Source organism: Ochotona curzoniae, unplaced genomic scaffold (genome assembly GCF_017591425.1).
Source record: "Ochotona curzoniae isolate NIBS_2020 unplaced genomic scaffold, NIBS_Ocur_1.0 scaffold_2587, whole genome shotgun sequence".
Classification (NCBI taxonomy): Eukaryota; Metazoa; Chordata; class Mammalia; order Lagomorpha; family Ochotonidae; genus Ochotona; species Ochotona curzoniae.
Genome location: NW_024467096.1, coordinates 9,486,857 through 9,501,339, shown reverse-complemented (window position 1 = coordinate 9,501,339; position 14,483 = coordinate 9,486,857). Strand labels below are relative to the sequence as shown.

At 36.7% G+C, this 14,483-nt stretch overlaps 1 protein-coding gene across 3 annotated transcripts in view; it reads right to left on the bottom strand.

The window, feature by feature from the left end:
* Positions 1-14,483, bottom strand: part of FGF12 (fibroblast growth factor 12) — a 527,052-nt gene that overhangs the window by 155,416 nt on the left and 357,153 nt on the right. For all 3 annotated transcript variants that reach the window (XM_041002928.1, XM_041002927.1, XM_041002926.1), the window contains one exon: positions 4,301-4,404. In XM_041002928.1, the coding sequence (XP_040858862.1) occupies positions 4,301-4,404 (104 nt within the window). The remainder of the gene's footprint in view (positions 1-4,300; positions 4,405-14,483) is intronic.

Below are 14,483 nucleotides of genomic sequence, written 5' to 3'. Positions count from 1 at the left end.
GAAGAAATATGATTGTTTGCACTAAAAGTTCATTCCAATTAGCTAACAAGAAAATATCCATTATAGTGTGTTTCAAAACATGGAATCTAAAAATTATGTAAACTTTTCCAGGAAAATTACCTGCAAAAGAAGAAATAATAAAGTGGTAAAAAGCTTCTAATAACCAACAACAGATGTCAGAGAAGACAGTAGAACATTATTTTTCAATTGCTTAGGAAATATTGATGTACTCTGAATTTTACAATCATTGGAATCATAATGAGAGTGCAAATGAAAGAAAAAAAATTTGCATGAATTCCAAATGAAATGAAGTCACCATTTATACACAAAAGAATTATTTAATTTAAAAGAAAACATAAGACACTGGGTGACCATATTTGAAACACAAGCATAAATATCATCATAGAATTATTTCAAAAATTGTTAATTTGGGGACAGTGGTGTGGTAGAGCAAGGTAAGCCCCTTCTGCAACAGTGACAGCCCAAATGGGTAGTAGTGTGTTCTGGCTGCTCTGATTCTGATACAATTCAGTCAGTGGCCTGGGAAAGCACCAGAGGGTGGATCTTAGTACTCAGGTCTCTGTTATCAGAGAACTAGATGAAGCTTCCAGTTCCTGTTCTTGGTCTAGCCCAGCTCTTGCCATTGTGGCCTTTTTAAAAGTAAATCAATAGAAAGTTCTTTTTCCTCTCTCTCTCACTCTCGCTCTCTCTCTGCCTCTCTCTTTCCCTTTCACTCTCTCGGATTCTGTAATTATCATTTTCATATAAATAAATCAGCCTGCCAAAAATATCATTAAGCTAATCACTGTTATAAAATTGCTGTTCTCATCACTTTAGATTTTTTATTGTTGATTTGTAAAGTTTGTTTATTTTAGATCCAGTAAGACAGATGAGAGATAATTCCCATGCTCTTGCACAATATCAAATGCTCACAAAAGCCAACTCTGGGATAGGGCCAAATCTAGAATCAGGGAATTTGATGCCTTCTTCTACAGGGGTGGCAGAAGTCCAACTACTTGAACCACCTCTGTTGACACTCAAAATCTGGAAAGCTAAGAGAAGCTTAAGTCAGGATGGAAACCAGGCTCCCTAATATGGATCACAGACACCTGAATTCCCTAACTACCAGGCTCTATGCCTGCCTTGGATTTTATTTTTAAAGTACAAATAATCAGACTGGTAAGAAGGGCAGTAGTATGTACCAAGCAAAAAAACCAGCCTAAGATTCCCTAAACTCTTTGTTAGAAAGACAGAAGCATTAACGATATTTATTAGACTATGTAGTGATGTATGTATAGCTAAGAATCAAGACTTTCAAAACTACAACCAAAGGTTACAAATGAGCAGAAGAGTTTCCACAAAAACAGAAACTTCAATAACTCAGCAGAAAAGTCATTTAGATATTTTAAAAACTCAAAGTACATTACTAAAAACAAATCCAAGTATATCAGTAATCTCATCAAATGCTTTTGGATTAAAGTTACTTGACTAAAAAATAAAAACAACAACAACAACAACAACACACACACACACACACACACACACACACACACACACACACTTTCTAGAAGAGATCTTAAAACTTAGGTTTGGGCCTGACTTGGTAGCCTAGCGGCTAACGTCCTCACCTTGAACACGGCAGGATCCCATATGGGAGCCAGTTATAATGCCGGTGGCCACACTTCCTATCCCACTCCCTATTTGTGGCTGGGAAAGCATTCAAGGACAGCCCAAAACCTTGGGATCCTGCACCTGTGTGGGGGACCCAGAAGAGTCTCCAGGCTCCTGACTTCGGATTGGCTGAGCTCCTGCCATTGCAGCCGCATTGAGGAGTGAATCAACAGATGCAAGATCTTCCTCTCTGTCTCTCCTCCTCTCTGTATATCTGACTTTACAATAAAGATAAATAAATCTTAAAAAAACTTAGCTTCAATGTGACCCAGCAATCACTCCATCATTAAGATTCTTTCCCTTTCTCTCGACGAATCAGGAGAAATCAGAAACAAACAGGGAGTGAAATTTCTAGCCTAGGTACAAACAAAATAGGTAACTGATGCTGTGTGTAAATTTTTCTTAAACTCTGAATTGTCTTCTTTAGGACCCATTAGCTTGCCCCTTCACTCTCCCTTCCACCAAGGAACCCAAATCACCCATGTGCTGGTAACCATAGTTTTACGTGAAATAAAAAATTGCTTTGCAAATGATTTCATTGTATTATTCTACGTAAAAACAGCTTAAACATCAGAGCGTAACAACAGGTTTTTAACTTAGCATAAGGCTTTGTTCCCCAGCTGGGATGCAGAGCCCCAATAAGCAGCAATAAAAGTTGTGATGGTATCTCTCACACCCAGTTCTCTTTCAGGTCTGTCGACCTACTAACGGCCTCTTTTAGTCCTTCAGCAAAAACGTTTCAGGCCTACACTTCTCGTTTAAAATTAGAAAGCAGGTTTTATTTCCATTAGTTCTATCCAGAAAAAGGGCAACTCTGCAAGCTAGGCCCTCACAACCCATGTAATTTTAGGAAAACAGTTATTCGTGCCTTCACGATAGCACAAGTAGGGGAAAAAGTGATGAGTCTTGGGATGGGACAAGGACAAGACTGCTGTCCATGGAGACAGAACAGAAATATAAGTCCCAAAACAAGCAATCCCCAAGTGCTATCTCAATTACAAAGAGCTCCTGCAGTAAGATTATCTAGCCAAGAGTTTCTTATAACCCTTCCTGTGAACTCCAGCTTCCTGAGTCTTAAATCCAGCTCTAAGCAAGAACAGAAAAATGCCTCTACACACAGTCTGCAGAGGAGGTATCTTCACTCCTCTTTGTTCCTTCACCACCTACACACATGCACACATACAGACGCACACACACATGCACACTCATCTACTGCTACAAATACTATTATCAGAGTTGTCTTCCTGGCTTATGGAAAGCAACTGAAATTCTCATCCGGAACTCTACAACTCCACAGTTCGGAACTACAGCGCCACAAATTATGACCATTTAAATAGATACCATATAGTCTACCTTTACGTGCTTGTATGATCACTGATTCAATCCTAAAATCAATACTACTGTAAGATCACCTCTATGATTTATTTTTAACGCATTCAAAATAATTTGTAAAAGACTGACTAGCTAGAACTTGCTCTTTTTCTTCTTTTAATATACATTCAAAACAAACTGACAATGATAATATTTTAAGAACTGTTGGAACTATGATGAATTAAGAATGAAACTTCTTGACTTTAACTGAAGGTGTATTTATCTTTAAATGTTATTTTAATAAGAAACTGTCAAGCACATGTACATATATAGAATATATATATACACACATTCAAATGTGAATATTTTAGGACTAAAATAGTAACATAAGTTTTCCATTATGAATGACAGATGTCTCAATAATAGGCAAGTATAACGCTCTATTGATTTGTTTCATTTAATATTGAAACAGATTAATAAAAACTATTTACTAACTACATTAGAATGGAGAGGTCATATGAACCTACTAAACAACTTTGTGTTAACTACTGAGATCATAGAAACTAAGGGCTGAAATCTGAAATCATTATTTTCAAGGATTTTTTCATGAACCACACATAAGCCATGCCATTATGAGAATGCAAAACTTACACGTATACAACATCTAGTGCATTTATTTTCTTTCAATACATTAACTATCCTTTTGAGAGCGAGACAGTGCTAGTAACACACCCAACGATCTTAAAATGATTTTAGTGTGGTGTTCAATATTTCCATTTCGAAGGTTGAGAACTTCAAAGAGTGTAGGTGATTAGCCTGTCAACTATCTAAACAGTAACTGAAATGAAAGTACAGCCTATACATCCCTGCCTCAAAATCCAGAGCTCATTGCACAAACTCGGTGCTTTTAAATTACACCTACTCAAAGAATAGTATGTATTAGGTAGTATACCGACTTATTAAATGGAAAATGACCACCATCTACAATTTGATCCCCTAAAGGAAACCTGGAACATTTACAAACAAATTGACAAAAATTTCTTCTTAAATTTTGCTCTGTGTCTGAAATTGAGGTGACAAGAGAGAAAAGGTCTAACTCCTTGAATGAAAGAGAGGTAAGACTCAAAAAACAGTATATCCTCTAAAGTGACAGCTAGATGTGAGAATTGATATCTCACGGAGAGTAATTGGCACTTTCTCATTCAACAGGACATGGTCTTCAACATTCTAAATCATAAATCAATTGAAGTAACTCCAAAGAAACCCTGAATCTGAAGATACAAACATTGCTTCAACACACACACACACAGGTACTTACTGAGCTGTAGAGATAGCCTTCGCCATTCATGGCCACATAGAGGCTGGCCTTCACCCCTTGGATGGCCACCACACGAAGGCCCACAGGAATTAGATTGAAGAGAGCTGAAAGGACAGAAAAAGAAGATGGGGATGAAACAATCAATACCATTTTGAGTAAACTACCTTGCTTTTACCTGATTCTTTTGACAATTGAAGTCTAAAAATCCCCTGCTGCTCAGACTGGACACATACATATTCAAACAGAGTAACATAAGATGATTTCTTCAAATTATGGCTCTGGCCACTGCAGTCATCTGAGTGTGAATCAGCATATAGAAGCTCTCTCTCTCATTTGCTCCCACTCTCGCTCTGTGTGTGCGTGTGTGTGTATAATTCTGACTTTCAAATAAATAAACTTTAATAAAATAACAAGATATCTGCCAGAACTTTTACTGTCTTAAAGATTTATTTACTTACGGGGAAAACAGAGTTTACAGAGAGGAAGGGAGAATCAGAGACAGAAGGAGAGTGAGAAGGAAAGCGAGAGATCTTCCATTAGTTGGATCACTCCCCAAAATGGCCACAGCAACTCTAACTTGTTCAGTACAAACACAAGACCCAGAAATTCTTCCGAGTATCCCCAGTGGGTGTAGTGTCGGAAGACTTGGCCCATCTTTGGTTGCTTTCCCAGGCATGTTAACATAGAGCAAACCAGAAGTGGAGCAGCTGGCACTTCAACCACCACCTCAATGTGAGGCCTGTAACAAAGACAGTGGTTTTACCTACTATGCCATAATGCTGGCCCCATTTCAAGAACTTTCAGTTGTCAGTCTTTAACTCATTACCTGGAACATGGTCTTGAACACAGATGCATGTAAAAATCACTGACTCATGAGCAGCACGAACAGCACAGTTTTTTTTTTTTCAGTTTTCTGCATGTCGATGAAGATAGATAAATGACTTCAGCCATAATGGAAATGTTTTATAGCCATGGAAAATGCCTTATTGTACAAAACTACTAAAAATTAATTCAGAGCATGAATGATATGGTATAGTAGACTAAGCTTGGTTTTATATGCCCCTATCCTACATCAGAATGCCTGATTGAGTCTTGGTTACATTGCTTCTAGTCCAATTTTCCATTCATGTGCATCCTGAGAGGCAATGGATGATGGTTCAAGTTCTTGAGATCTTGCAACCCATAAGGGAAACCTGCATGGAATACCAGACTCATGGCACTGGCCTGTCCCTGCGCTGATTGTTGCTGGCATTTGGGGAGTAAATCAGAAAACAGAAGATCCTGATCTCTCTCTCTCTCTAATTTTCAAGAAAATATTTTTAAAAAGTAACTTGACAATTTTTATCCAAGAAAACATTAATTCAGTAACTTAAGATACAATGAAAACATATTTGTATTCTTTAACTATCTGTGTGGCCCATAATGCTTAACAATCAGGACAAACGTTTGGCCTTATTCCTACAACAATGGTTGGGACTCCAACACCACACCCCATAACCCAGTGCCTAGGCTGGAGTCCTGTGTCAGCTCCAGATTCCAACTCCCTGCTAACAGCTCCAGATTCCAACTCCCTGCTAACACTCTCCCTGAGAAGCAGCAGGGGTGGCTTTAGCAATGGAGTCTCTGCCACCCATGGAGGAAATCTTCACCGAGTCCCTGGCTCCCAGATATGACCTTGCTATCCCCAGGCACTGTAGTTATTTGGGGAAATAACTAGAATGTGAGAGCAATCCCTGTCTTTATCTGTTTCATTGGCCATCAAAAAGAAAATTGATAATGATACTGCACAGTCGATAAGTGCACTTGGAAAATCAATTCATGCACCAGGAAAAAAAAAGATAAATAAGATATTCTTTCATTTGTTTCATATACCATTTATACAAATTCTATATCCCTGGCACAAGTCCAGCTACTGTTGAAATTTAAAAAATGAGCATAAGTAGAAAATGTTACCTTATCTGGAAAAATAAAGTAACATTTGGGAGGAAAACAACCACATAGTTAGAGCCCAGATCTGGCAATGTATGTATGAATTAAATATGTCATGAACACAGGCACAAAAGAATATTTCTGTAATTTTGTTTAATATTCCTAGAAGTTCTTATCTGCTTTTCTACTGTGAAATTTCTATCAATTCTAGTCCTCTTAATTTTGAAATACATGCAAACTAAGCTAATGGTTAGCCATTATTCAGGAATTCTTCCATTTTTCTGGAGTTCTTTCAACTTGAGCTAGATAGTAAGATAGGAACATACAGACGCTCACACATATTCTATTCAACTTTCAGTCAGATGTTCAAGTGAGACTTGCAGAAGATTAAGCCACAGACCACAAGTCTGTTGCAGCAGGATTCGATTGCCATCCGAGGACATTAGTTCAGTCTTAGTACATCTTTGAACTTCTTTCCTAATTTGTCATAAAACTTGACACTATACCTTAATAGTTGCTTGACCATTGTTGGCTCAGCTGGGATCTGATTTAGTTTTTGTTTTTTTCCCCCCATGTTCTAATCATTATCCTTGTGCTACCGAAGAAGCTTAAGAAATTCTCACATAAGACCTTGAAGTTTAGTTTAAAAGAAGCTAAGACATATGGAATAACCTGATAGAATGCATAATTTACTTCTATATTTAAATGTAATGTATACTATGTATATCCTATGTTACAGAAGTTCAGAGAAATGCAAGATCTGGGTGGTCTGAAGCAGTTAGGAAATGCCTCACACAGAAGCTCAACTCAGCAGACTCTGAAAGAAGGGGAAGCAGTTAAGTAAGCAAGAAGAGGACATTTTTAGTCAGACAGGATGTGAGGTAGCTTTATGGAATGCTGTGTCTCTTTACGAAGACTCCAGCAGATCAAATAGCTGACTCCAATTGAGAAGAAATAAGAATGTCGTCTAAACAGAGTAGCAACAAATAACGGAGAGTCTGCCTCTCTGGCCAAGTGGGAACCAAGACATACATTAGAAATGGAGCAACAATACAGAGTATAAGACTGTGAGAGGAAGACAGCTGTTTGACACCAGTGAAGAGGCTGCTTTAGGACACCTGCATGTCTCCCACATCAGAGGGCCTGGTTCGAATTCTAATTCTACCAGTCCAGCTTCGTACCAAAGCCTATTCCAGGAGGCAACAGTCATGGCTCAGGGCTGTGAGTCTCTGCCTTGAGTTCTGAGAGCCTGACTTCAGCCTGACTCAGCTCAAGCTGGATGAACATTTGGGGAATGAAGCAGTGGATGGAAGATACCTGTGTCTTTGCCTATGACTTTCAAAGCAGAAATAACAATAAATAAATATTTTAGAGTATTAGAAATATAAAAACAGCACAGTGTATAAGCCCATTATCCAGATTTAAGAAGGCTTTGAGTCATTCCTTTATACTTATACCCTTACCCAAAGAGTTGAGGGAAGAGCTAAGTATAGAACCCTGTTCCTAAATGTCTCATAACCATAAATGGCTCATTTCTATTTAATATATATCAGTGATACCTGGTTTCTTTGCTCATCAAATAGAGGTATCGTAGCATTGATAGAAAAACTGACATAATATTTCAGTATTATATTTTCAGTAGTATGCTTAATTTTGGTAAAAGCTATCCCACTTCTAGGAATATACTCTAAAGAAATTAAAACTGCGTATGAGAAGGTGATCTGTAATCCTGTATTTACAGCAGCACAATCTACAAGAGCAAACATATGGAAACAACCCAGATGCCCATCCAAAGAGGAGTGGATAAAAAAAACTATGGTACATCTACTCCATGTAATATTACTCAGCCACTAAAAAGAATAAAATTCTACCATTTGCAAATAGATGGTCCCACCTAGAGATCATTATGCTCAGTGAAGTAAGTCAATCACAAAAAGAGAAATACCATATGTTCTCTCTAATATAAGGAATCCATCATGCAAATTGGAATGTATAGTGGTGGAGTAATGGAGACTATCACATCGAGATGTGAAGACACAATGCAACATGCATCTCTACTTCCAAACGAAAGATGGACTCCCAATGAAAGTGTTGGATATATCTAGGCAATGGGATGATGTACTGTCTGACATTGTCTGTACCAGCAATGTTGGGCACACTCCAATAGCAGACTGAAGAAATTGAAACTCCTTATGATGAGTTATGACATTATGGAAAGAAATCAGTTGGGGATGGATATTAAGGGAAGGGGAATTCCAGACTCTACAGAATTGTGTGATAAATTTAAAAAAAAGAAAAAATAATACCTTCATTTGTCCATCATTTAATTTTCAAAATGTTGATCAATACATTAGTTTAATCGGATCCCCAATGACAAATACTATGAAGAACTGATGATAGGAAGATTATCTTAACCTTTAGGATAAATTCAGACAGGTGACCCAGATGAAATTTTATGTAAACAAGGTTTTCCGGCTCACTTTTATGATTATCTGCCTTTGTATAACATGCCCTCCATTTTTAAAAATTTTAATGCCCCTCAATATCTGTGCTTGATTTCTGCAAACTAACAATCTAGATACATTTAACCACATATCTTACAGCTAGACATACCTCTTATGAACTCAGAATTTGGCCAAGGGGATGCAATCAGACAGGCCTTTATATGTCTGGACAATCTTTGATTGAAGATAGCTTATAAATGTCCTATGTTCTCTTCTCAAACCTTTGCCACATTGCTGTTTGGCTGAGAATGTGATGCCAGTATGTCAGATCATTACACTGTAAGCAAGTGCTACTCCCAAGTGAGCGATGGCAAGTGAGCTGGATGGAGTTAGTTGTGTGAAGCGCTGGCAACGGTCCAGCACTCAATTACCAACATCCAACTCTTACATGAAAAAAATAAGTCCTTGTTTAAGTCTGTGCAGTGCAGAACCAGCCTTAATCCTATGTGATATTGACTGCTAATGAAAGCAGAATTAATATGCAAGGCATCACCTGGGCCCAAGGAGCTTATATATTGTAAATCAAGTTCAATGACAATTCCTCTAAGGTAGAATAATTAAATCCAAAACTGGGTTTGGATGATGTCTTTCTAGACTTCTCAGGAAAAAATGTTACAACCAGTGGTTCATGTAGGCAAAACATAAAAAAGGGCTTATTTTTTTTTTCACATAAGAGTTGGATATTGGTAATTGAATGCTGGACTGTTGCCACTGCTTCACACAACTAACTCCTTCCAGCTCACTTGTCACTGCAGGTCAAAAAGCAGAAATTTGTGTAAAACATTTTTTTAATGAATTACAAGGGGATAATGGCTTTTAGCTGGAATGCTTTGGAAGCCTTGATAAATATTTAAATATTAGTAAAAGTAATTTGGCATGAGTCTTTCTAGTGCTAGAAACTAGCAAAATATTCTTTGTGAATGAGCCCTCATCTGTCTACTAAAATTCTGTTTTACTGTTATCTCTCCTTATCTTCAGGTCACTGGAACAAATCACTACTCGAAGAGAATTTCTGGTCTCATTCTTCAACCACAAAGTCACTGTCCGAACTTGTATATCTGACTTCATACCATTCTTCTAGTCCCTGGCAACAGCTCATCTCTCAGTTTCTAAGTCTAGTAATTTTCCCTTTTGCACCATATCCTTTCCAATATGTTATCAACCAACATTGACAACTAATTACTTGTCATGCTTTGCTGGCTCGTGGAGTTATTATTTATTTTTTTTGCCATTCCCCAAGCCCCTCTCAATCTTTAATTTTCATATTCTGTCTCTGTTTAGAAACTCTAACTTCCACTTCTAACTTTAGCCAACTTTTATCACCCTCTAACTTCCCAGTGAATCTTTCCAAACCCATCCAGGAAAGTAGCCTCATTATCTATGCAATATCACAGGCCCCTTTCCCAGTGAATATATCATAATGAGTTGTGACAAAAAGTAAATTATTTTCAACAAATAAAAGGTCAGAGTGGATGATTTACAAAGTCTCCTCTAACAGGAGAAATGAGCATCTGTTATCTTGGGGACAAATTACTATGCAAGAGGAGAGGTTTTGTCAGCACATACAGGCATGGGTACAAGTCTGTACACGCATAGGGCACAAACATCCTCCAAGTACAATTTACATTATGGTAATGAGGTATAGGCTCCTCCGGAGAAGACATGTGAGCATCAAAATAAGCACAGAATGACCCCTGGACTGTCTCTGAATCCATCTGTGCAGACATTGATTGCTCTTGTAATAGGATCAGGACTAGCACAGAGTGGGTGATGATCAGATCTCTCCCTAGAATGGGACTAAAACCGACTTATCTTTGGAGAACATCGGGAGCTTTCAGGGTCTTGGAAGAGAGACAGGTCGTAATGGGAACCTTGACTACACACAGCATTAGTGGCTGAGAGTTCTCTTTTTCAGAGTTGCTTATTTAATTTGCATATCTAAATAACAGTCTTTGCAACACAGCACCAGAGTTATGAGCCTCCATATCTAACTGCATTCCTCTCTTCAGTGTAGCCAACCCAATGTCTAGGTCCAGTGAGAACATGGATAGCTTATATCCAGTAAATTTTATTGATTATAAGGGCAATGAAAGAATACATTATTTCCAATAACTTAAGTTTCCTTTTTGGGGATAAACAATGTTGGTTTTTCTTAATAGAAAAAAAATCGCACCTCAAAGCATTTCACGTGAAAAATCAAAGTTCAGTTATAACATACATTTCTGCTACCTAGCATGATTCACTCTTGTATGTTTATTTACTCTTTCTAGTAGTTAGATCTCTCACCTCCTGCTTTCTTCATTGTTTTTAGATACTATATTACTCTGCTTGGAATGTCACTCTGCCATATCATTACACTAAAATCTATACTGCGCTTGAAATGGCACACCAAATGTCAATTGCTTCCTTTATTGTTCAGCTGCCCTGGTCCTAGATTTTGATCATATCAAAGCAATATAAACTATGCATCCTTTAAAAATACATTTTTGTTCCCCTATCACAACTATATGATAAACACTCTAAAATATGGATCAGACCTAATCCAAATTCATGTACTATGGATGAGATGGAGATGTGAAGAGGAAAGGACGAGAGAAAATGAATATTTACTGAATATTTGTTGCATAAAATTATATGCCACGTAGACACAAATAAATATCTGAAAAGATGGCTGACATCATTGTTGACTCCATGATTGTGAGATGTGGACCTGAAGTAAATATGTCTAATATTTTAAGGATCAATTTTGATTAATTATGCTACAAGAAAGAATGGATTATCTTTTCATATGTTCTAATGGAAAAATTTATTATAAAGTACTTGAAAAGGCATTTACAAAAGAAATTTGTAGACTTAGAAATTAGCCATTGAATACTGAACTAAAATACTTTAACTCTTGGATTTCATATTCTTTGTGGAAGTTTTGAATTTTTTACAATTAATCTTCTGTATTAATTTTCTCGCTATGAATGCTCATCTTTGTAACTAGTGTGCATATCACTGTTTTATTATGTTCGGTTTATTTGTCAGTGGATTAGTAAAAAAAAAAAAAATACCAACATTGGGATCTATACATCTCAAATCAGCTCCAAACTGATTATTTAGGCTAAACTATAAATTAAAAAAGAAAAGTAAGAAAGGAACATCATCTCCCGCATTTCATACTTTTTTAGAGCAGTTGTCATTTTTCTTGGTGTTTAAAAACCTGTTTGGGATATCCGCCTTCCATAAACGGAGTGCCTGGGTTTGAAACGCGCCTAAATTCTCAAGTCCAACTTTCATCTAATGTGTGCCAAAAATAAACAAGGTTTTTAAATAAATCAAAATGTTCTTAACTAAGAAACTTCACTAATCTTAGCATACACAATCTTAAAATAAGTTGGTACCAAATCATTTTCTCATATAATCTCTATAGTCTATTGTAATAATATTTTCAATTGTAATATCTATATTGTTATTATTTGAAGCCCACTCTAATGTTTCTCCATAGTTGTGGAATTAATTTATTTCTGGCATTTATCAATTATTAAAATCAGTTATTCACCATCCCTATTCATAATAAAAAAAATGCTATAATTAAATGTACTAAATAGGAGATGGTATAAGCTTTAAAAATCCTCATATACAAAAGTGACTTCATAAATTATTGTACAAAGCAAAACAATATTTGCCAAAGCAAACTGATTATTCATCTCTCATTCCAGCCACACAGCAGTCCATACCTACCATGTCAGGATACACTTAAATAACAGAATGATGGACATATGACTGTTTTCAAAGGACTATACTATTGTGATATAGGGGAAACCATTTGAAGGAGGAGGTTCAGGGAAGAGGGAAAACCACAGAGCTTATGGAAATGTATCATAAAATAAATTTTAAGAACTTGAATAAAGCAAGACAATTTGTAATAATGCAAACATTAACACACCTATACTTGAGGTGGTGCTGATTCAGGCTCAGCTTCATGGTCTGAAGCCCTACTTTGCAAACAATCAGGCGAACACTCTAACAGACTGATTTATTTTCGCCCCTGAGTTTATTGACTTATAGAACTCATTAGTGCTTTGGGGCTGGGAGACTAAAATTTTTCTTCGGAGTACTGGCTATCAACTGATACTGTGATTTTCAGAATAGAAAAACATAAACAACACAGTAATGCCTTTCTTGACAAAAGAAATGCTTGCCTTGGCTTGTTAAGAAACCCTAATATTGGCTTTCCAACCTAATAATATTATATAGCCTTTACCATGACACTTCAGATATGTTTAAAAAATAAACTTGCATAATTAACAAGTCAATTCAATGTGACTACTTTTTTCTTTAAAATGAAAAATGAAGCACATCACCATCAATAATGAAAGCAAATGCTCATCATCATTCATCTTGTGTGGCCAATTTGTCTTCCACAGAAGACTTGTCTCACAGTTCACTGGAAGAATTGCATGAATAGTACAGGTGTCAGTCCTTAAGATCAATGGGCACGACCACCCCCCAATGAAATCACTGCATGGTTTGGAGCTTTTAAATCTAACTTTTTCTAATCTTCTATCTGTGATACCAAAGTTAATGCTGTGACCTATCACATCTATTCATCAATTCATCACATGTATATCAGAGTCTGTGCCAGGCATCTGAATTGCAGTGGTATAAAAGAGACGTGGTATCTGGTCACTATAGCAGTTAAAGTCTAACACACAAACACACACACTAAAAAGAAAAATTCCACCTTTGTACCATGTAAGTAGCTTTACAGATTATGGAACCAAAATTCGAAAAGGTGATTCCTCTGGGATCAGAAAGTCTCCCAGGAGAAGAGGCATGATGTAAACCCTAGAGATTGTAAGGCTATGATGTAATTGCTCTTAGCAAATGAAAGAAAACCTGTAGTAATAACAGCAATCTAAGTAATTGTGAATAGAGTGGGAAATGATTTGGTAGCCTTAAACAGAGTTTTTGAGTTAAACAGAAGTATTCTGCTCAGAAGACACAAAGAAACCTTCAGTTTTTCTTAGTTAAAGCTATACAGACAATATAAATAAGCTTACTTGAATTAGTTCTAATATGTTCAGAGCTTTGTGCCTCATTAGTAACCAAAAGAAGAATATATACCAGGCTCATTTAAATATATTCCAGGAATATATTTATACAAATGAATAAAACATGATATTTTTCGAGACAAAGGCATGAAATGATGAATTTTAAAACTAAGTGACAGTGTCCTTACTTTTATCAACCATAATATCTGTCCTTCAACTTGACTTTACCATCATTTCAAGTTACACAATATTTCCAAATCCCTGAATTTATCCTATCAGTCAACTGCAATTCCTCAACACCTTTCATAGGTTCGGTACATCCTATAATATGATGTTTAAACTCCACTAAATTTGAGTTTGAGTACTCTGAAATGTGACCCCCATGACCCTTCCACACAATCTCTCTCCCTCATCCAAAGAGTTGACTCATTTTTTCACTAAGTGGCTGGAGTTTTCCCTCCTGTGTGATTTTGTGCCTTCTTATCTGAAATGCAATCCTTCTAATCTCAGCTTATGTATTTTGTTTGTTCTCCAAGATTTAATTTGAAACCAACTTTTGCTAAGCACCAGGGCTTTAGGGACTCTGTCTGACCTCTGAAACTTGGTGACTCTTCTAAACACTTGATATTATCAGAGACAAATTAAGGTTGGTTTTGCATAAAATTCCGGTGTCTCTTACTTTTTTGGAAACAACCAGAAGACAGGAATTGT